Source organism: Pan troglodytes, chromosome 1, assembly GCF_028858775.2.
Source record: "Pan troglodytes isolate AG18354 chromosome 1, NHGRI_mPanTro3-v2.0_pri, whole genome shotgun sequence".
Classification (NCBI taxonomy): domain Eukaryota; kingdom Metazoa; phylum Chordata; class Mammalia; order Primates; family Hominidae; genus Pan; species Pan troglodytes.
This window is the reverse complement of record NC_072398.2, coordinates 213,771,175-213,793,493: the sequence shown is the minus strand read 5'-3', so window position 1 is coordinate 213,793,493 and position 22,319 is coordinate 213,771,175. Positions and strand designations below refer to the sequence as shown.

General features: G+C 52.7%; 1 protein-coding gene across 2 annotated transcripts in view; it reads right to left on the bottom strand.

Annotated features, from left to right (window-relative positions):
- RCC2 (regulator of chromosome condensation 2) overlaps positions 1–20,820 on the bottom strand; it is a 32,973-nt gene extending 12,153 nt beyond the window's left edge. Inside the window, exons 1-7 of one of the 2 annotated variants that reach the window (XM_016955026.4) lie at positions 20,645–20,820; positions 19,328–19,620; positions 10,156–10,249; positions 6,610–6,753; positions 3,770–3,901; positions 3,268–3,356; positions 1,766–1,880 (exon numbers count right to left, since the gene is read on the bottom strand). In XM_016955026.4, the coding sequence (XP_016810515.1) occupies positions 1,766–1,880; positions 3,268–3,356; positions 3,770–3,901; positions 6,610–6,753; positions 10,156–10,249; positions 19,328–19,612 (859 nt within the window). In that variant the 5' untranslated portion in view covers positions 19,613–19,620; positions 20,645–20,820. Of the gene's footprint in view, positions 1–1,765; positions 1,881–3,267; positions 3,357–3,769; positions 3,902–6,609; positions 6,754–10,155; positions 10,250–19,327; positions 19,621–20,182; positions 20,397–20,644 lie in introns of those variants that run through there. The other variant, XM_016955027.4, reaches the window with a different exon arrangement.
- Positions 20,821–22,319: the final 1,499 nt, after the last annotated feature.

The following is a 22,319-nucleotide window of genomic DNA, read 5'->3' as shown; positions in this document are numbered from 1 at the left end:
AGAGCTGCACACATCTGCTTTCTCCAGAAGTACAGGACAGAAGCTACTCCAGAAAACATCGAACAGCGGGCTTCCCTGTCCCTCTAGAGGGGTGACAGCTCTTTAAAATAAAGTTAAATGGCATGGCTGGGCACGGTGGCTCATGCCTGTAATCCCAACACTTTGGGAGGCCGAGGCGGGTAGATCACTTGAGATCAAGCGTTTGAGACCAGCCTGGTCAACATGGTGAAACCCCGTCTCTACTAAAAATACAAAAAAAGTTAGCTGGGTGTGGCAGCGGGCGCCTGTAGTCCCAACTACTCGGGAGACTGAGGCAGGAGAATTGCTTGAACCAAGGAGGTGGAGGTTGCAGTGAACTGAGATCACACCACTGCACTCCAGTCCGGGTGGCAGAGGGAGACTCCGTCTTTCTTATCTTGGCGTTGCCCAGCCCAGTTCAGTGCACTGCAAAAAAGGGGGCACAAGGCATGAGTGTGTGTGGATGAGACACGGCCATAGTTGGATTTAGGTTCATTCTAAAAGTGATCTATCTGGATTTGGACAACGAAACAAACACCTGCCTTAAAGCAAGTAATACGCTGAGAATAAGCGATTCTGTAGCTACAAATCAAGCCGATTTCCAAACTACCTGCAAGTTGAGTGTAACTGAGCACTTGCGAATTTGTACAAAGTGCTTACATGGTGCCTGGCACACACAGTCACTGCTCCATGAAAGTGAGCCGTTTTTATCACCAACAGCATGTCATGCTTCCTGACGGAAAATCGACTTGCCGGGCTGCAGAGGGGAGGCCAAGGCAGCAGGAGCGCGCACGTGGCAGGAAGCGGACCGCTGCTGGGCACCGCAGCAGGGCTGTGGCCATGGAAACCGCTCTCCAACTGTCTCGGGCTCCGCCCCGGCAACCAACGCGAAATGTGAAATGTGCGTAAGGGGCTGTTCTCTCTTATTCACTTCTGACTTGAAGTATATTTAGTTTCACAAAGTCACTGTTCCCCGAGGCTAAGGCCAGCGGGCTCAGCGCTATTTTTACCTTTTCCATCTGCCAGGCGCTGCGGCTGCAGGAGCGCGCGCGGCCAGTAGAGGGCGCCCGCGCCACACCTCGCGGAGGCCTCCCCAGAGGGGCTGGAGTGGAGGCAGAGCCACAACCGGGAAGCGCACTTCAGGGAACCGCACTTAGGGTCCGACCGGAAGGAGAACGGAGACCATCAGGTCGGAAGACACTCCCCCCACTAACTGAGAACTGATGCCTGAATTCTCCTTTTCCACCAATGAGATCGAAGAAACAAGTTTCTGGACAACTAGATTCTGGCTAGGGATGACGCACGGGGAGGGGGTCCACCAGGGCTCCTCACGTGGCAACCCGAAATAATCGCCCAGGCCAGGGTTTCCAGAACAACGTTCATTTTGAGTAATTTTCTCATTTTCAATAAAGGCATAATCTTTAAATGTGAAATTGAATGAAGGTGGTCTGATTTTTTTTTTAACTTTGAAATCCCTTTATATAAATGAATTCCCCAATCAGAAAAAAAGAAATCTTTTGTCGGACTCCAGTCCCAACTTTTCCATTGAGGCAGTGTTGCAATACTCCATAATCCTGTGAATGAGGACGCGCTGTTCTGCTGAACATGAGATCCACTTAACGGACAAAGGCTATTATCTGAGATCAATTACCCACATTTCTAACACGTGTGTGCAGCCCCACACTGATCTCTAGTTCTGAATATATACAGTTAGATTACAGAGCTTTTAAAAAATGTACTTCCATACCCAGCTGACCATATTCAGGGCACCCAAAGGAATAGAGGTTTCCTTTGCAGTCCATTATCATACTGAATTCAGCCCCACAGGCCATTTTGGTAATTGGCTGGCCGTTGTACATTATCTGAAAAGACAAGAAAGGAGACTTTCATTTTTTTTAAAGACTGATAAAAAGCCTCTACCTCTCTGCATGTTGGTGGGAAACAATTACTAGGTTACAAACGGAAGTTTAATAAACTCAGTAATTCTGAAGGCAAAAGCTGAAGGCATTTCTAGAACACAAAGCTTAGAAGATATGTAAAGAAGCACCCTCAGACCCCCACCCTCCCAGCACAGAGCAGTTCAAAGCCTAGCCACTGTCTCTTTAAGATCAATAAAACCAAGTCCCTCCCTTCCTGCATCACCTAGACCACTAATTAGGCACTTAGCATTCTTCTGCCTTTAGTAGTAGTTTGTTTTTAAGGTATAAATCTCGCCCCTCCAACTCAAGTTTCTTAGAAAAAAAAAGACTGCCTATCTCCTGGGCGCGGTGGCTCACACCCAGCACTTTGGGAGGCCGAGGCAGGCAGATCAGGAAGTCAAGAGATGGAGACCATCCTGGCCAACATGGTGAAACCCCATCTCTACTAAAAATACAAAAATTAGCCGGGCGTGGTGGAGCATGCCTGTAGTCCCAGCTACTCGGGAGGCTGAGCAGGAGGCTGAGGCAGGAGAATCGCTTGAATCCGGGAGGCGGAGGTTGCAGTGAGCTGAGATCGTGCCACTGTACTCTAGCCTGGCAACAGAGCGAGACTCTGTCTCCCCTCCAAAAAAAAAAGACTGCCTATCTCGTATTTGTGTTCTAAGCATCTGGCTGGTGACTTTATACAAGGTCAAAACAAAGTATTTGGGGGAAGTACAATTACATCTATATAACATCACTCACTTTCTTTGGAACAGAACAGGCTTACGACAAGGCACTTCTAACAGATTTCTCCATTTGGAAACAAAATGTTTTCAGGATGGTTTTCAACCTGACCACAAACTAAGCCTGTTTTAAAAACTATAGCAAGGCTGTGTGCAGTGGCTCACACCTGTAATCCCAGTACTTTGGGAGGCCGAGGTGGGTGGATCACCTGAGGTCAGGAGTTCCAGACCAGCCTGCCCAACATGGAGAAACCCCGTCTCTACTAAAAATACAAAATTAGCCAGGTGTGGTGGCACATGCCTGTAACCCCAGCTACTCCGGAGGCTGAGGCAGGGGAATCACTTGAACCCGGGAGGCGGAGGTTGCAGTGAGCCGAGATTGCGCCATTGCACTCCAGCCTGGGCAAAAAGAGTGAAACTCCGTTCTCAAAAAAAACCAAAAAACCAAAAAAACAAACAAAAAAACCCTACAGCATGTAACTAAACATCCAGACCCTGTTTTTACAAGGGGTAAATTAACTCAAACGGAGACCCCACCTTAGAAAATCAAACACAAAAGTAAAGAGAAACAAAAAGCCGTGGAGCCGGAGCTGAGGAGGGGTCACCTGCGCGGGGCTGGGAACAGCGTCTGTCTGGTTGCCAAGGCCCAGCTGCCCCATCTTGTTTTCCCCAAACGCAAACACGGAGCCCGTTTCTGGAAGGAAGGAAAAATATCACAAAAGGGAAGATAATGGTGAATGTTTTGAACTAGATTTAGAATCAAAGGCATCAAAATAATAAAAACAGCTCATTTGCCAGGCAGAAGGCAAGTGAGACTGCCCAAAAGCTGGCAGTGCAGACGCTTCACAGCAAAGCCATTTCACATCAGAAACTGGGTGTGCAGAGAAACACAGGGCAGCGTCTCCTACTCCCAGATGGGCCTCCTATGGCCACTGGGGAGGCTCCCAATGCCCTCAAGAAGCCGCTCCATGCCCAGGTTCTCAGGGCCTCTTTCTGATCCTGACCAAGAGTCACAAGGGGAACTCCACCACCCCACGCCCCATCCCCAAGGCAGACCATCTGGCCTCTTGCCAAACTGAGAGGAGACACCAGCAGCCACCTCCTTACCCGTCAAGGCCAAGGTGTGGTTCCGCCCACATGCTGCAGACACAATCACTTCGTGGCTAAGACCCTCGATGAGTCTAGGGGCTTCTACTCTCTTGGTGTCACCATGTCCCAGCTGCCCCTTCTCATTTCGACCTGCAGATCACATGAGATAAAGTAGAAAAGAGAGAGGGTGGTCCAGGCGGCACCACCAGGAGAAGGCGAGTACAAACACACTCTCAAATGATGCCCATCTGTCTCTGGAAGGTACCCTCCAAATTCCCAACAGCAGCCAAGATCCAGAGCAAAGAACGCCCTGGCCCTCTGCCCACTGGAATGGCGCCTGCTGCAGCTCCCCGGACCTCCTTCCCTGGGGCAGCAGCGGGACCACCCGTGCACACCTCCCACGTCTCTGCTACAAAGGGAAATGAGAGGCTCAGTGTGGTAGGGACACCATGCACAGGCGGGCATGCTCGCAGAAACACGCCGTTCCCACTTAGAGTGCCTGCAAGACAACCACCCCGTCCCTATCCTCTGAGATGTATTTTAAGACAGCACCCCATTTTGACACCTGGCTCACCAGAGTTTAATCACTTTGGTGCTCTGGGCATCCACTGAGGACCATTTGGTGTCTGCCCAGTATTTCTCTTCCTTTTTCTACCCTGTAAATGGTGCTCACATAACAGTGCCAATCCCACCCCTAGGGATCACCCCTCAAGGACTCTCAGCCACAGGAACCCTGGTGACAAAGCACAGATCCGCCCTCAACACAACACGCCCAGCCCCACCTCCAGGACTGCTGCAGGTGCGACCAAGGCCCTGTATCTGTGAATTCCAGCGGAAGGCAGGCCTGAGGGCCAACTCCTACCCCCAAGTCCTCTGCAGAACCAAATTCAACTCCAAACAGACGTGGAAGTTGGGTGGGCCAAAAGGAGGGCTGGGAGCCCCTACACCGCATCTAGGTTTCAACACAAACTACCAAGCTCCAAAACAAAAATTCACCGGCCACTCTCGGATCCCTCCCAATAAGAGAAAAACCACACATGTAACCTGATGTGGGGAAACTGACGGAGATCTTACAGTGGTGAGAAGTCAGGGCGATTCTAGGGGGTTTTGCAACCTTCTCCAGCAATGAACTTTTCACCCTTAGGTTGTGATAAAGGCAGACAGCAGAGCCATTAAGATGAGTTCCAGCTGTCCTGGAGAAGGCTTGCAGGAGCAGCCTCTGACTACGGAAGGAATTGCGACGAAGGGAAACCAGCCTCTGACTCGCTCTAATTAAAGAATGGCAGGCTGAAGGGCCAGCACTGGCACTCGAGCAGGAGAGGCAGATACACCAGCTTCCAATGGGAGCTGCCCAAGTTCATGTGAAAGGCACGTGAATACAGAGCAACAAGTGCAAGTCTCAGTGGACTGAGATGTGGCAGGACAGGGTGAGCAGGCCACAGATGGAGACCCCACATGAGCAATGCGTCAGCCACCCTCCCATGGTACTCTACACTCACACCAGACGCCGCCCCTCTGCCTTCTAGAGTGGCGAGCAGTGGGCCTGTGACACCTCCAACCCTGTCCTCACCAACTGCACTGTCTGCTCGGGGATCACACGTCTTGATGGCGGGACATACATTGTCCCTGCCCACAGGGTCAGAACTGAGGGCGCTTTCAGAGCCACCACGCAAGTGAAGCTCAGCGAGAGATCAGAACTAAGGTATTTTAAGTTTGGGACACTGACATAAAAGGCTGTGTTCAGTGTTGGAACACAAAGTAGGAGGGGTGCTCTGGGGGAAGGGACACACATCTATGCCAACCGGGAGAAAACAAAAACTGTGGCAATGTCAGCATGTCATCAAGAGACTATAAAGTATAAATTTGGGCCAGACACACTTTAGCTTTTTTCAACAGAATTACAAAATTAGCCATGTGCAGGGAAGACAACAGATGTTAATATATTTGGACTTTGGTACAGCAGCTCATGAAATCACAAAAAACGGTTCAAACAGCCCAAAATAAAAATGCAGTCATATGGACTAAAAGCTAGCCAGAGGACCAGCAACAAAGGGTGGGGACAAACGCCAATATGCCCCGCTGGAGGCAGAGGCCGGGAGCCACCAAAAGGGCTGGGGATAAAATGAGCCTTAGCCCATACCCTATGATTGGAATGATCTGGAAGAGGACACGGGCAGGAATGGGCCGGCCGGCTACAGAGGACAGTGCCGTGGACAGAGGCTAACAGAAGAACTGGAACCCATCCCGAGTGCCCAAGTGAGGAAAAACAGAAGGGAAAGCCGAACAACTCCAAAAAAGCAAACTGAAGTATCTGGGGAAATATCCTAAGAAGCAGACAACACGGACAGTGAGCTGCCAAGCCTGCAGACCAGACTTGCGCAGACCTCAGACACGAGGGCCATGGTGGCAGGGACGCAGCATCCTATGACATGAGGCGGGAGGTAGAAAAGCCAGTGGCATTTCAAGTGGCAGCAACAGAGGTCTCATGTCATATCATGCCTCAAAGAGGAAGGAAACTGTCTGCTGGAAGGACAGCCTGCCTAACACACACACACACCTCAGTATCAGAAAAGATCAAGCTTCGGGCAGAAGATTCAGGAAAATGTTCCTTGTGTAAACGCAAGGAATCAAAGAAGTAGGGGCTGCGTATGGGCAAAAAATGTCAGGGGGGAAGGGGATCTGCATGTAGCGTGTAGACAAGAGACGAGCTGGGAATTAGGAAAAAAGACGTGGGCTGTGAACGAAGGAGCCCAGCCTTATAAGACGCGAGTCTCTTTTCCAGGCAAACAGAAGAACGTGCTGTGTGGGGACAGCTGGTGACAGTGGTCCCCAGTGCCCAGCACCCGCACAGTACTCACCCCAGCTCCACAGCTTCCCTTCCGTGGTGATGAGGAGGCTGTGTGCAGCACACGAGCCCGAGACCACTGTCCGCACCCGGACCCCAGCCAGGCACCCATATCTGTGGGGCCCCCACAAATTCTGACCGAGATTGCGGTAAGCAGCTGCAGAGAGAATGAGAATGCAGATCAGACACCTGGGGTGGTGGGGTGACCTCCAAAATGTCACTGGCCACCAAGCAGCCACTTCCCGAGGGTACCAGGGACAGGTGTTCCTCGGGTGCCACCCTGCCTTGGCTGTTGGGAGGCTGCACAAGGATCGGGTTTGCACTTCCAATCTCTGCAATGCCTCTGAAGGCCCAAAAATCAAAATACCCAGAAGCTGGCACAGGCCTGGCATCACCTGCCACCTTTACACCCATTCGGCCCCAGCCCCCTCTCTGGGTCCCACCTCTCACAGGGCTCAGCCCCACGTGTTCTGCCATTGAGCACGCCCACCCGCAAGTGCCCAGGACCTGGTGCGAGGCCTGTCCAAGAGGCAGGAGTGCTGGCTTTCCACAGCCGTCAGCTGAGGAAGAGGCCGACCCAGGAAACTCCGCTCACCCCGACAGTAACCTACCCCTCCTCCTCACACCCTGCCGCCTGCCCCTGCTTTCCCAGGCTCTCCTGCCCTCCATCTCCGGCCTTCACCCTGGGCCAGAAGGCTCTTTCTGAGGGGTGACCCGAGTGTCCTGTCTTCATGTTCCCAGCAGGTCCATCAGGCCCCTTGAGGAGGGGCACTGCTCACACAGTATCCCCCCACCTCCTGCTCCCTTCTCACCCGTCCAGTGTGACAGCCACTTCATGACTCCCCTGACCCCCACCCATATATTCGCTTCCCCTAGAATGTCCTTCCCACCTCCTACTTCTTCCTCAAAGCTCAAGTCAAGCACCAGTTCGCCTCCTTGGGGAAGCCCTCCAGGGCAACATCCACTGAGAAATCTCCTTCCCTCAGGGCTCCCCTGCCCCAGCTCTGCTCAGCCCTGCTCAGCCCACCACAGCTCTCTTCCTGAGCCCCCCAGCCCTCCCACTCCATGAGAAGCCACCCAGGGCTAAAGCTGTAGGCTCCCTCCCGCCTAGACCCTCACAAATGCCTGGCACGCAGTGAGCACTCAATGGGAAAGAAAACCACAGCACCTTCCTCACAAACCCCCCTTCACACCCTATTAGAGGATGGGGCAGGGCCAATTTCTTACTTTTCTTTTCTTTTTTTTTTTTAGAGACAGTTTCGCTCTGCTGCCCAGGCTGGAGAGCAGTGGCGCAATCTCGGTTCACTGCAACCTCTGCCTCCCAGGTTCAATTGATTCTCCTGCCTCAGCCTCACGAGTAACTGGGATTACAGGCGTGTGCCATCACACCCAGCTAATTTTTGTATATTTAGTAGAGAGGGTTTCACCATATTGGCCAGGCTGGTCTTTAACTCCTGAGCTCAAGTGATCCACTCAGCCTTCCAAACTGCTGGGATTACAGGCGTGAGCCACCATGCCCAGCAATCTTAATTTTTGAAATTGAGACGCTCAAGAGTATTTCCAGGATTGTGGTGATTATCCTGAAATGCTAGCCACTGCCAAATCGAGTGTGTAAGACTGATCCAATGCAAGAACTGATAAAAAGGCTACAATGTCTCTATCAAGCGCCTGGCTGCCTAGAAAGTATCTGTGAAGTACGTTCCAGCCCCACCCTCCGCCCTCAGCAGAGGGCGCCACATGCTCCCTCATTCAGGTGTGGGGGCAAGTGGGCAAGACTCCTGGCCGCAGGGGGGCAGGGGCCAGCCGATCCCGCATGGCACCTGAAGCAGCACACCTGCAGACACCTCCCCTGAAAGGAGGAAGAGGAACATCAACAATTTCCTGGGGAAAGAGCAAACCAAAAATAAAAGCCTCATGGTCTATATTAAAACTTAAGAAAAACTCAAGGAGGTGGCACCTAAATTAAGATTCAGGAACTGTATTAAACAAAACTCGGAAGGGAAAAAGAGAAACGCAAGGTCTCTTTGTCATGAAGACAAAATGATGGCATGATTGACGAGTATCATCACGACCCTGTGCCGCAACACAGGAGGCCACGGGACGCCAGGCAAGGGTGCGGTGCCACACTTGAACTTGCTTGGCCAAGGGGAGTCTCAGGTGGTCAGATGCTCCTGGACTTACCAAAGCATCTTTCCCTGCAGTGCCCAGGATGCCACTGGCTCCTGAGGAGCAGGGTTGGGTTTCTTCCAGCCTCCCAAGGAAGGGCTGGAGGGACCGGGCAGGGGTGGGGGAGGGGGAGCAAGTCAAATTAAATGCCCTGCAGCAGTCCCAGGCTCTGCGGTCAGACTGAGAAGTCAATTCCCATGGCCTCCGGATCCCTGGGGTCTGGTCCCAATCACAGAGCTACTGTGTGGATTGCTGTGGTGCTATCTTGCAAAAACCAAGACATCCAGGCTGCTGGTTTTCACCAGATCTACAGCAACATACATGCGCGGGAGGCAACAGAGTTAACTAGAGGGTGGGACTCCAACCCTGGCCCTGCCACTCGCTTCCTTTGGTATTTACTGCCCTTCCCTGGGCTTCTGTATCTTCAATGTCAACTGGGCTGCTCAGTTGAAGAACGGCTTTGAGAAATGATGCAACACGGGCACAGGACTGGCAACAAGGCGCCATCAGCACCTGGGCTTACGTTACTGTAGACCAGGAGGTGCTTCCCTGGGACACCAGCCACCGTGTGGACGTGGCCCCCCCTGGCTTGGGCCTGAAGGCTGGGCATTTTCCAAACAAGGCGCTGCTGCTACCTGCAACTTAAACCCATTTCTAACTCAGCTGGCCCCCAGGTGTTTTCATGGAACAAGGTGATTTCCAACGCCCCTGTTTTAAGGTGCCAAGACATGCCAGCGTGCAAATATTTGTTCATGGGGCAAAGCAATGCTGGAAAGCACTTTGGGAGTCTTTCCAGATGAAATCAAGAAGCCATAAAAGTTGGCTACATGCCAGCCTTCCTTCTCCTGGATGGGCCTTTTCCCTTAAGACGCCAGTTTTCCAAAGGTAACTGGGGACAAAACCTTACTTCTTAAGGACCTCTCTGCTTTCCCCCGCTCCACACTGTTCTGTCAAACCAGTTCCTGCAACAGTTTGGCAGCTTGCAAAGAAACGTGGACTCTTCTGCAATGTCTGAAATTTTGACACCTGACATTTGACAAATGTCTAGGACATTCTGACACCATCTCACAGACCTGGTCTCTTCATTTTAATGAAAACAACTGAGGTGAGAGGGAAGATGGAAAAGGTGGCAATGTTCATTTGAGGATACTACTTGTATTTTCCTGATTAATCTTAACGGAATTAGTGAGTCACTTCAAAATTGTGCCTTTAAAAGACTAAGATTAGGGTTCAAATCCAGCTCATCACTACAGTGGCTGTGTGGCCTCAGGCAACTCACTTGGCCTCTGTGAAAACGCATTTGTAAATGAAGGGAATACCTACCAGGCAGGTGGTCAACAGAACCTAGCACTTAAGAAGCACTCAATGGGTTTTTGAGACACCATTCTCATACCTTGCTGTTTAGGCACTTCTTTTCGACCAATCAAGTCCCAGTTGGTTGCCCCAAAAATCAAAAGCTGCCCTTTGCACTTTGACCCTTCAAGTTTCTGCAGAGACAGAGAAAGGAAAAAAGAATTAGTGTGTAAGTCTGCACCTAGCTTTCCAAGGCTGTCCAATGACAGCACGAAACGAAAGAAAATCATTCACTGTTAGCCCTTATGTCACCTGTGACCTCCACACGGACCCCCACACTCCCCTCCCTCATCGGCAAGTGGCAATGCGGGCAACCCCAAACCTGCCCACAGCCGCTCACTTGCTAAGCCCAGGCTCATTTTTATCCTTTGACTTCCCTTTAAAATAGCTTTTGCAAAACACTAAAAAAAAAAACCCAAATACATGCCTCCTTCGCAAACTGATGTACAGAGGTATTTGCAGGAAGCCTGCCGGACACTCAGGGGCGTTAAATCCAGCTCATCCTAGGGCCAAGTCTCTATTTCACATGGCAAGCACGGCCTGGGACCTCAAACCTTAGGAGCCTCACATCACTTCTGCTGCCCACTCTGCCGAGAGCCTTTCCATGGGGACTCAGGAAGAAAACAGTAGAGAACAAGGTTCGATTTCTCCACTGAAGGGAGACCAGGCAGAACACAGCTTTGGTGGGTATGCAGGGGTCTGAATCAGGCGGCCTTTGATGGCACTCTCACGCCGCTGTCCATGAGCCCGGGAGCCAATGGTGAGTGAAACAGGACCTCCCAGGGGCCCGGCTCTCAAGGAACAAGCTATCACAGTAGCCAGCATACTTCAGTGTTCATCCTCAGTCTCTCAACACAAAGTCATCAGGGCCACCAACTCTCATACTGTCAACGAAAATCTACGCCATTTAAAAAGGCCATTGTTCAATTCTGGGTGGCACTCATAATATTCTCAGCACTTTGCTTCCTTAAATGTCAAAACATACTTTTTCAAGTAGGTTGTTAGTGGAAGACTCAATTCTGAACTCCTCACTCAGTCCACACTGGCAAGGGAAGCATTCACTGCTATCACTTTCCGCTCTTACACATCTTTCCTGGACGTGAATACGAAAGGGGTTTCCTTCAGTTTACAGAATTGTTCTTGGAAGGCTTCAGGAAAAAAGTCTGGCAAGGCGCAATGGCTCACGCCTGTAATCCCAGCACTTTGGAAGGCCGAGGCGGGCAGATTGCTTGAGCTTGGAGACCAGGCTGGGCAACATGGCAAAACCTTGTCTCTACAGAAAATAGAAAAATGAGCCTGTGGTCCCAGTTACTTGGGAGGCTGAGGTGGGAGGATTGCTTGAGCTGAGGAGCTGGAGACTGCAGTGAGCCAAGATCACACCTCCTCTCCAGCTTGGGTGACAAAGCCAGGCCCTGTCTCAAAAAAAAAAAAAAAAGGGGGGGCCAGGCACAGTGGCTCACGCCTGTAATCCCAGCACTTTGGGAGGCTGAGGCGGGTGAATCACGAGGTCAGGAGTTCAAGACCAGCCTGGCCAATATGGTGAAACCCCGTCACTACTAAAAATACAAAAAAATTAGCCAGGCGTGGTGGCATCCGCCTGTCGTCCCAGCTACTCCAGAGGCTGAGGCAGAAGAATCCCTTGGACCCGGGAGGCAGAGGTTGCAGTAAGCTGAGATTGCACCATTGCACTCCCAGTGTTGCTGCCCAGGCTGGAGTGCAGTGATGTGATCTCGGCTTGCTGCAACCTCTGCCTCCCGGGTTCAAACGATTCTCTTGCCTCAGCCTCCCAAGTAGCTGGGATTACAGACACCCAGCTAATTTTTTGTGTTTTTAGTAGAGACAGGGTTTCACTATGTTGGCCAGGCTGGTCTCAAATTCCTGACCACAGGTGATCCACCCACCTTGGCCTCCCAAAGTGCCGATAAAATGCCAATAAAATAACGCCGATAAAAGTTCCCAACCACGCCAATAAAAATGTATTTGTTGGCCAGGCGCGGTGGCTCACACCTGTAATCCCAGCACTTTGGGACGCCGAGGCAAGCAGATCACGAGGTCAGGAGATAGAGACCATCCTGGCTAGCGCTGTGAAACCCCATCTCTACTAAAAATACAAAAAAAATTAGCCGGGCGTGGTGACGGGCACCTGTAGTCCCAGCTACTCGGGAGGCTGAGGCAGGAGATTGGTGTGAACCCAGGAGGCGGAGCTTGCAGTGAGCCGAGATCGCACCACTGCACTCCAGCCTGGGCGACTGAGCGAGACTCCATCTCAAAAAAAAAAAAAAAAAAAACATATATATATATATATATGTGGGCTGGGTGTGGTGGCTCACGCCTGTCATCTCAGCACTTTGGGAGGCTGAAGCAGGCAGATCACCTGAGGTCAGGAGTTCGAGACCAACCATGGTGACAAAGCCAGCCCTGTCTCAAAAAAAAAAGAAAGAAAGAAAAAGAAAAAAGGGCAGCTCCAGGCCCAATCATTCTAACCTCTACAGTGTGATCACCCCATGGGTATGCTTTGGCAGTACGGCTCACGCATTTCTAAGATTACACATCTTCATGACGGATGATTTCCATTTCATAGGAACCTTTACACAACCCAAACCTGATTAGGGCGTCCCCCAAGACATAGGTTCCGTCACGCTTGCCCATTCCACCACATTATGTAACAGGAAAAAGATGGTCAATCTACAGGAATGCATCCTGCAGTCCTCATGAAAAGGGGAAGTGAGGCCAGCCGCGGTAGCTCATGGCCGTCATCCCAGCACTTTGGGAGGCCAAGGTGGGTGGATCACCTGCGGTCGGGAGTTTGAGACCAGCCTGGCCAACATAGTGAAACCCTGTCTCTACTAAAAATACAAAAAATTAGCCGAGTGTCTGTAATCCCAGCTACTTGGGAAGCTGAGGCAAGAGAATCGCTTGAACCCAGGAGGCAGAGGTTGCAGTGAGCCGAGATCACACCATTGCACTCCAGCCTGGGCAACAAGAGCGAAACTCTGTCTCAAAAAGAGAAAAAAAAAGTTGGGGGGAGGGAAGTGAAACAACACGGAAACGGAGAACAACTTTGGTGCATTTAAATTATTTAGAAAATGACCTTAATCAGAGGGTGGCCCAGCCCCTGCAGCACCCACAACTCAGGTTACTTGAATTGGAGCCTAGCTTCCCCTGGTTATCTCCCCTTCTTTGTTTAACTGGCAGGCCTGGCTGGAATATGCTACTGGTCTATATTCAGTGGCTTCTGTTGAAGTCCCTGGGGAAGGAGAGGCCTCTGGGTCCTCTGCCCAAGCCTACCAAGTTGGCATGGAGGGGGCAGTAGAGACCCAGGAAGGGTGCTAAGGCACTGGAGACCAAGCTCCCAGGCCAGAGGGCAAGCCTAGAAAAGAGCCCTGGAATGCCAGCAACCGCAGACCAGGCAGGCGGAGGTTCATGGGCACCTGTGCTCAGTAGGAACCATTGAAGTCAAACCACCCAACACTGAGATGCAACCACTGCAGCAAAACTTCACAGTGCTGAGGCCACACCAGAAGCCTCAGCTCCATCAGGCCAGAGGGCATGGTTCAGGGGCAAGTTCAGACAGCCAGAGCTTAACCGCAGTGGCCTTGGCCTTGGGGAGGGAGTTTCCTGGGTGACCTGGACATTTGGTCAAGGGCTCATGAAGACTGACCCATCAAGCTAGCTAAGCATTTATACGCAAACCCAACCACGCCAATAAAAATGTATTTGTGGGCCGGGCATGGTGGCTCACGCCTGCAGTCCCGGCTACTCGGGAGGCTGAGACAGGAGAAGGGCATGAACCCGGGAGGCGGGGCTTGCAGTGAGCCGAGATCGCGCCACTGCACTCCAGACTGGGCGACAGAGCGAGACTCCATCTTAAAAAAAAAAGAAAGAAAGAAAAAATATATATATACACTCACACACATATATATATACACACACACATACACATACATACGTGTGTGTATACATATACATATATATGTGTGTATGTGTGAAGAACCCCGGTAAACTGAGTCTACTCCAGTGACGGTGGTCAGATTCCTGTGAAGGACATTAACTATTATTCAAGTTTTTACGTCATGGATCCTATTTCCTCACACATTAGATGGAGGTTAGTGTATTTCGTTATTATTTACATAATTCTTTGCTCTAAACTGCTTTCTTTTATTTCTCTATAACTTCTTTCCTCTGCCTTATGTGGAATTAACATTTAAATAGAGTAACAGAGAACTCCCAGCACTCCTTCTCACTTAAGGGGTGCTCCTCTTCATCAGAGACCAGAAACAGCCAATCGTGGGAGAGACTCCCGCGCTTGCGGGCTCCACCCGGGGCGGGGCGGGGCGGTGCCAGTGGGTGTGTGGGTGTCTGAAGCTCAGTGTGCCCTCCCAGGCAGAATCCAGCCTTCCCTGATGGGCCTACGGATTGTTTTTTTGGACGAACTCAGTGTCTGCGACCCTGCTTGTGTATAAAGGCCACGCAGCAGACAGCCTGGCAAACAGTCTGCCCAACGAGACGAGTGATTTTCATGTCATTTCACCTGGCTGCCTCCAGCAACCTGGTCACATAACCTGGACAGAGACACACGGAAACGGACAGAAAAGGCACTGAGCTTCTTCAATCAACAAAATGGGATTTCTAGTCTAAAGCAATTTTTGCATTATGATCCAAATGCAAGGTGTATGTTTACGGGGCCCAGAGTCAACCTTTTAACACAGGTCCATGTAGAAGACCGCTGCTCCGGGGAGGTAAGATCCGCGGGAACAATGCCGGCATCGACCAGTTACCTGAGGGGCCATCAACTGAAACAGACTTCCAGCTTGGCTTTCAGTTTTATTTATTTGCTCCTTTCAGATTCAACACATCTGTCTCAGGGTCCACAAAACCTTGGCAACCCAAGACTGGAAAAACTACAAAGACCTGGGCAGCTTGCAACACTCACCTGTTTTCTAGGATCTGGCCAAGGCTGCTGCCTTTACTTGCTTTAGGAGGTTATGAAGTGCGCAAAGAATTAGGACTGAATCTACCCTAGTGTGACACTGCCATCAATATTTGGAGTTCCTGGCATGCAACTTCCCAAATCCTTGGAATCTCCAAAGCAATGTCTTTTTGTATGCTAATGACTGACACTGGCAGCCCCCAGGCAGCTTCCGGATGGGGCAGTGGGAGCCTAGGGACTTTCAGCCCCATCCTCCAACCTCAGGAGGGAGATGACTGAAGGTTAAAGTGATGATCAATGGCTTAATCTACCATGCCTACATAATGAAGCCTCCATTAAAAACCTGTAAGGACCAGGTCACAGAGCTTGTGGAGAGCTGAACATGTACCAGGTGGGTGGTCTGCAGAGGGCACGGAAACACAGTGCCCCTTCTGCCACATCTAGCCTTACAGGTCTCTTTATCCATAGCCTTTGTAATATCCTTTATAATAAACTGGTGTTTCCCTGAGTTCTGTGAGCCATTCCAATAAATTAATTGACCCCAAAGAGGGGGTCATGAGAACCCCAACTAGAGGCTGGTTGGTCAGAAGCTACCAGGGACTGGACTTGCAACTGGTGTCTGGGGTGGAAGGACAGTCTTGGGGACTGAGCCCTCAAGATGAGGAAATCTACCTCCAGGTGGATAGTGTCAGAGATGAACTGGAGGACACCCAGCCGGTGTGTGCTGCAGAACTGATTGCTTGCTTGATAGCAGGGGGAGACCTCCCTTTACGTCTAGTCACAGAAGTCTTGTGTTGGGAGGCGGGGCGTGGTGGCTCACGCCTGTAATCACAGCACTTTGGGAGGCGGGCAAATCACGAGGTCAGGAGTTCAAGACAGCCTGGCCAACATGGTGAAACCCCGTCTCTACTGAAAATACAAAAATTACCCGAGCACAGTGACAGGTGCCTGTCATCTCAGCTACTCAGGAGGCTGAGGCAGGAGAGTTGCTTGAACCCAGGAGGTGGAGGCTGCAGTGAGCTGAGATCACACCACTGCACTCCAGCCTGGGAGACAGAGCAAGACTCCATCTGGGGTGGGGGGTGCGGAAGAAGTCTGGTGTTGGTTGTTGAGTGTGGCGTGAGAGCGGAGGAAAAAAGAATTTGAATTTTTTCTTAACACCTAGGCAATGACAACGCTCATCTGCCATAAGAATGTTCTATAAAATGCACATCTTTTACTCAAGGCAATTCTGCCCCTCAACAATGTAAGTATTTGGCTCATCTTCTACAAGCCCGACACCTGCAGCTTTGGGGTCACTGAAGGCAATATGGTTTTGGACATTTCCTGGGCGGCTGCTTTCACACAGACCTCCTCCTAGCAACCCTGAGCAGGGGCAAGGCATGCAACATGCTCAGTAAAAAAGGTTCTTTCTGCAACAAGGACTGCTGTCTGCCTGTGGCAGCACACAGGGTCCCTAGGACTGCTCAACAGAGAGACAGAGACCTGAAACCTGGGGCCAGGGAGACTGGGCAGGAGACCAACCCAGGACAAGGGGCAGAGGGCTGCCCTAGGCCTATGGAAAGGCAATGGGGCTGCATGGACCCAGCCCCGACCATGGACCAAACTCAGTAGATGCTAACAAAACTTAAACGTGGGGCACTTTGGGAGGCCAAGGTGGGTGGACCACCTGAGGTCAGGAGTTCGAGACCAGCTTGGCCAACAGGGTGAAACCCCGTCTCTGCTAAAAATACAAAAAATTAGCCAGGTGTGGTGGTGGGCGTCTATAATCCCAGCTACTCGGGAGGCTGAGGCAGAAGAATTGCTTGAACCCGGGAGGCAGAGATTGCAGTGAGCTGAGATCGCAACATTGCACTACAACCTGGGCAACAAGAGCTAAACTCCAGCTCAAAAAAAAAAAAAAAAAAAGCAAAACTTAAATGTAGGGTGTGCATTTTCCATGAGGCATAAAGGGGCATCATATGCTGAACCCTCAGCCTCCCAGGTGCTCTGATTCTAGAACAGCACCGACAGCCCAAAGGATGGGCATCATGGGCCCTGTTGGTTTTTAAGTGGATAGAGAAAGGAAGATGTAGCTTTTAGAGTCCTGCTTATACACATATGTAAAATAATAACGTATTTATGTGTATAAACAGGAACTTAAAAGCTGCAATGGACTGCTGTTTACTCACATTAAGACTTACAAACGTGCAACCCAACACAGGGCTTGCGCCTGTCATCCCAGCACTTTGGAAGGAGGCTGAGGCAGGCAGATCACTTGAGGCCAGCAGTTTGAGACCAGCCTGGCCAACATGGTAAAACCCAGTCTCTACAAAAAGTACAAAAATTATTCGGGTGTGGTGGTACACACTTGTAATCCCAGCTAGTCGAGAGGCTGATCAGCACACAAAAATCACTTGAACCTGAGAGGCGGAGGTTGCAGTGAGCTGAGATCGTGCCACTGCACTCCAGGCTGGCCATAGAGGGAGACTCTGCCTCAAAAAAAAAAAAAAATACTAACAAATGTGCCATTTCCATTGACAAACCAGCTTCAAGCAGCACAGCTGGAGACAGAGGTGGGCCAGGGAGAGCCAGTGTCCCTCACACACTCCCTGTCTCTACCTCCTTGGGTCAATCTCAGCATGGGGTAAGGATCTTTTACTCTGATGGCAAAATTCAGCGTTCCAACAGTCTGGAGCTGTACAGCTGACAACTGCAGTCTTGGATGTCTAAACACAATCTTGCTTTTGGAAACTCACTCAAAATAGGATACAGGAGACGCGGAAGCTCACCTGACCTTTCTTTTTAGTTTCGTCCTAACATACTGTGTTCGGAGGGCAAATGTCTGGAGTCTGGCACAGCAGACTAGACGTCAAAGGAAAACAGTTCCTGTGTTCCAGTTTCTCAATACTTTGGCCATTGTCTAGTCTAGCCTGATCCAAGACCCCGGGCAAGACCTTTTGACAGCTTTTGACGGGCTCTCCTCCACTGCCTAACATGTTAACCCTTTCACCCAGAGGGCACTTTTACAAAGCATATTCCCATGTGCAGTCTGCAGGGACATCAGGAGTTACAGCCTTTGGAGATCCAGTTCCATCCATGACTTTGGACAAGGCCCTCGAATTCTGTGCCCCAGTTTCCCTATCTATAAAGCGGACGTAGAAAATGTGTTATTAGACACTGCCCGCGCTTCTCTGGAGGAAAGAACTCTGCTGTTAACCCTTAAACGCCCTTAGGAGATGGGCACTTATGGAAGGAAAAAAACCTCTCCGGGTGTCAGGCTCTAAACCCCAGGTGGAAGTTCTTGCTCTCTGGGGGTTATCTGAGAATCTGGTGAAAACTTAGACCCTCTTCTGAAAAACATATCCCACACCACACCAAACTTAAAGAAAGTTCTGTGTTGGGGGGGGATGCTGTGGCGGCAGATGCTGGGTTCAGATCTCCGGCTCTGCAGGCTTTTTCGGGAACGTTAACTTGAGTCAGCCACGACCTTAATTAAGATTTGAGAAAACAGAAGCCCGCCCAGGACCCTAGGAGATGCTTCTTCACTTGGGGGGGCTACAACAGAGCCCTCGCGAGCATCCTGCAGCTTCGGACCACCGGCGGCAAACAAAGCCCGAGCACCGCTCAGCCGGGGGGCTTCCCCGACCTCGGGGGAGGGCTCTGCGGAGCATGCGCCCTCGCACCCCGCCCCGGCGCCCGCCGCCCCCGCCTTCCCGGCGCGCGAGCCGGCGCAGGGCCGCACGGGGCATGCGCGGCGGCCGTCAGGCCCCGCCCCCCCCGGGCGCCGGAGCCGAGGCGGCGGGAACCTCAAAGCCCCGGCGCAAACGGCCGCTCCCCGCAGAGCGCCGGCCGCCCCCTCCCCGCGGCGCTCGGGCGCACCGGCGGCCATGGACGTGTGGGGCCTGCTGACCGCCCCCTCTTCCAGGCCGGGCGAACTTACCGAGGTCCCCTTTCCCGGGGCGGGGGGGAGGGGCGCAGAGGGAGCTGTGGGGGCGGGGCCATGACCCCCTCGCGCGGGCTTCGGCCGCCCCTCCCCCGCCGCGGGCCCGGGCGCGCGCCCCAACCGCCAACCGCCCGCGAGGTGCCCGGGGTCGGGTAGGCCGCGGGCCGCGCGCCCCGTCCCGAGCCCTTTTGTTGCGCGGAGGCGGAGGCAATGATTCAGCCCGCGGCCTGCGCCGGCCCGGCCGCCGGGAGGGAGCGTGACGCGAGGCGGCCCCCGGCTGGAACGCGCGCCGTGCCGCGTCGCTGACCCCGCCGGCCCCGGCCCTGCGCCCACCCGTCTACCGTGCCCCTCACTCACGACGCGCTCCTTGGTGTGCTCGGGTTCGGTGATGACCACGGCCGCGCCGCCCGCCTTGCCTGCTGTCGCCGGCCGCGCCGCGCGCTTGCCCCCGCCGGGGGCCCCGTCGAGCTCCAGGCCGTCCTCGTCGCCGCTGCTGCCGCCGCCGCTGCTGCTACTGCAGCGCTCGGGCCGCTCGCGCTTCCTGCCCGCCGGGCCGCCGCGTTTCCTGGGCCCGGCGCGGGCAGTGCCGTTGCCCGAGCTCGGCTCCTCCCAGGCCGCCGCCGCCGCCTTCTTCCTGGGCATGGTCGCGGCTGGAGGGAGACACGGGGCAGCGGCGCACAATGGACGGGTTATAAACTGCGCGGGGGGAGGGGAGCGGAGACGAGCCACCCGGCCTCCACTTCCTCCCCTGCCCTCCCCAAAGTGGCGGCCGCAGGGTGGGCGGAGAGGGGGCGAGTTGGGAGAGGAAATCGCGCCCCTCCCTGGCCCCGGCGCGGCTCCTTCGGGGAATCCCGCAGGGCAGCCGGGAGCCCCAGAGGCAATCCACTGGAGGGAGAATTGAGACCCCCGGCCTATCCTTAAGTTAGGTTTGCCCACAAAGCATCACAGTTGCAACCTCGCCCCCCAAAAGTAAAGGGAAAGTAAAAGCAGCCTCCAGTCCCCTAGATTTTCATTAAAGAAGGCTTCGGGACACTTCCAGGATTCCCCCTTGGCACCTGGGTGGTAAGGGAGCCCCTGCTCCCCGGCTACCCCACCTGCTGCTTTTGTCTCCGCAGCCTCCCCCCAAACCCACTCATTGCATTTAATGCAACGCTCTCCCCCACCCCGAGTCAGCCCTGGACCCCCGTTCGGCCCCAGCTCAGGGGTGCCGACCTCGGGCTCTAGTTAGCCGAATCCCTCCGGCGGACTGCCCCCGGCGACGGGGAAAGAGCCCGAAGAAAGCTGGACCCCAGCCCCAAACACCTGCTCGCACAGACACGAAAAATAAAAACTTTAATGGTGCCCAACTCTCTCCCAGCCCCCTTGCCGGCCGTGCGGCCCGGCCGGTCTCCGATTCGACTGCAAAGTGCCCAGGGCCGCCGCCAGCTCCCCGGCGTCCCTGCGCTCTCCCCTGTCTGCTTTTTTTTTTTTTTTTAATTGATTTTGAACAATGGGATCTCTGTCTGTCTCCGATTAAACCACGTGGATCCGCCTTCCTTCCTCTTTTTATTCCTTCAATCACCCAGCCCCCCTCCCCCAGGTTTTTTTTTAACCTTTTCTCTTTAAAAAAAGGAAAAAAAAAAAAAAACTTTCCCAGACCCCACAAACTGATCACTGTCGATTTTCAGACCCTACCTGGTTGGAGTGATGAGAAACCGGAGAGAAAAAAGGAAGAGAAGCAACTAAAAGACGGATCGGAGGGCTTTTTTTTTTTCCGGCCCAGACGAGGGATCCAGCCCACTCACCAGATACACTTAAAATGTAAATACGAGCTTCCAGAACAAATGCTACAACACAAAACAGAAACACATGTGCGGCCGCGCGGCAAGCGAGCGCGCGGCGGGGCGGGAGGCGCGGGGCCCGGGGCGCGCGCGCCCCCTGCCGGCCGGCGGACCCGGCGCCGGCGCCCCCGCCCCGCCCGGCCTGGCCCTGCCCTGCCCACCCGAGCCTGCGCCGCGCGTCGCACGCCTCGCCGCCCGCCACGGCTCCGCTGCTCCTGCGCCTTTCGCGGGCCCGCGAGCGCGCTTTGGGCCTTCCACGCAGTGCGGCCTGCGCGTCAGGGACTTCTTTGCGGCATAGGAGGATGTTGGATTGTTTTTCCTGGGCACGTCTAGACAGGTCACATGAGGACACTCGCTGGAAAATAGTTACTTCGCTCACGCAGCAGCCAACAAGGGACGTGCCCTAATTGAGTGATTGGAATGAAAGATGAATACAATTTGAATAATTTTTTCCTGTGCAGAGAGAAGCTGAGTTTTATTTGCCTATGGATGTGTCCTCAGTATGTAACAAGGTGCTGTGACAGGGAAGAATCACATAAAGGTTTGCTGTATTAGTGAATTAATTCATAATTAATTTGAGGGCCGTGGAGGCACTGGAAGCTGGTTTTGAGGGGAACTTTTTCATTTTTTGCCAAATATTTACTGAGCCCCCGGTACATGCAAGACCCACGGTGCCCGGGGCTGCAGAGCCAGTGAACAAGGTTTCCACCCCAGTGGAACGCACAGCCTAACGGAAAGACAGATCAGTAAACAAGTAATTACAACAGTGGTAAGCTTTACAAAGTGACGCCTGTGTAGGAACATTATGGCGAGGGGATTTGTCCTAGTCCAGGGCCAGGGAAGGCATTCAGGTGGAAAGTTATGCTGAACAACTTAAAGGATGAATAAGACCCGATGAAAGGGGGCAGGAAAAGTATTCCAGGCCAGGTGGAGTGAACGGGACGCTCCACATTTCGAGATCTTGAGAGACACCCCCTGGGAGGGAAGCTGTCTGGTGGGGCTGGGGTGAGAAGAGCCAAGAGGCTGGGTTCTGAGGAGGTAGGCAGGGGTGCGAGGGCCTGCATAGACCCTAGTGAACCGCAGTGAGGCTTGATCTCGTTCGCGTGTCCTGGGACGGGTGAAAAAAGCCTTGCTTGCTTCCTCCACCTCTCCACCCCACTTCCATTACGATCTCACCATCACTTGCTCTCCTCTCAAAGCTTTTCTCCTGCTTCTTTTTTCCTGAGGCGTACTGCACAAGGAAGTTCCTTCTTCAGGCAACTTCTTGAAAACGCATAAAGTTCTAGGATTTTTGTGATTCATTCATTCATTGTTAGTGCAAGAAACAGGACTGGGAAGCATCAAGTGTCCTTTAAAGGAAGACAGAGAAACCAAGAGGCCCAAATCTAAGGTATTTGATCAAAGTCAAAAGTCTGTGTGTCAAGAGAGCTGAGAGTGCTTATGTAAAAGAACTTTGGAAATGAGAAATCAACTGGTACGTTTCAGAGATTTTCAGAAAAGTCAAGATGGAATAGAAGCACCCTTTGAAA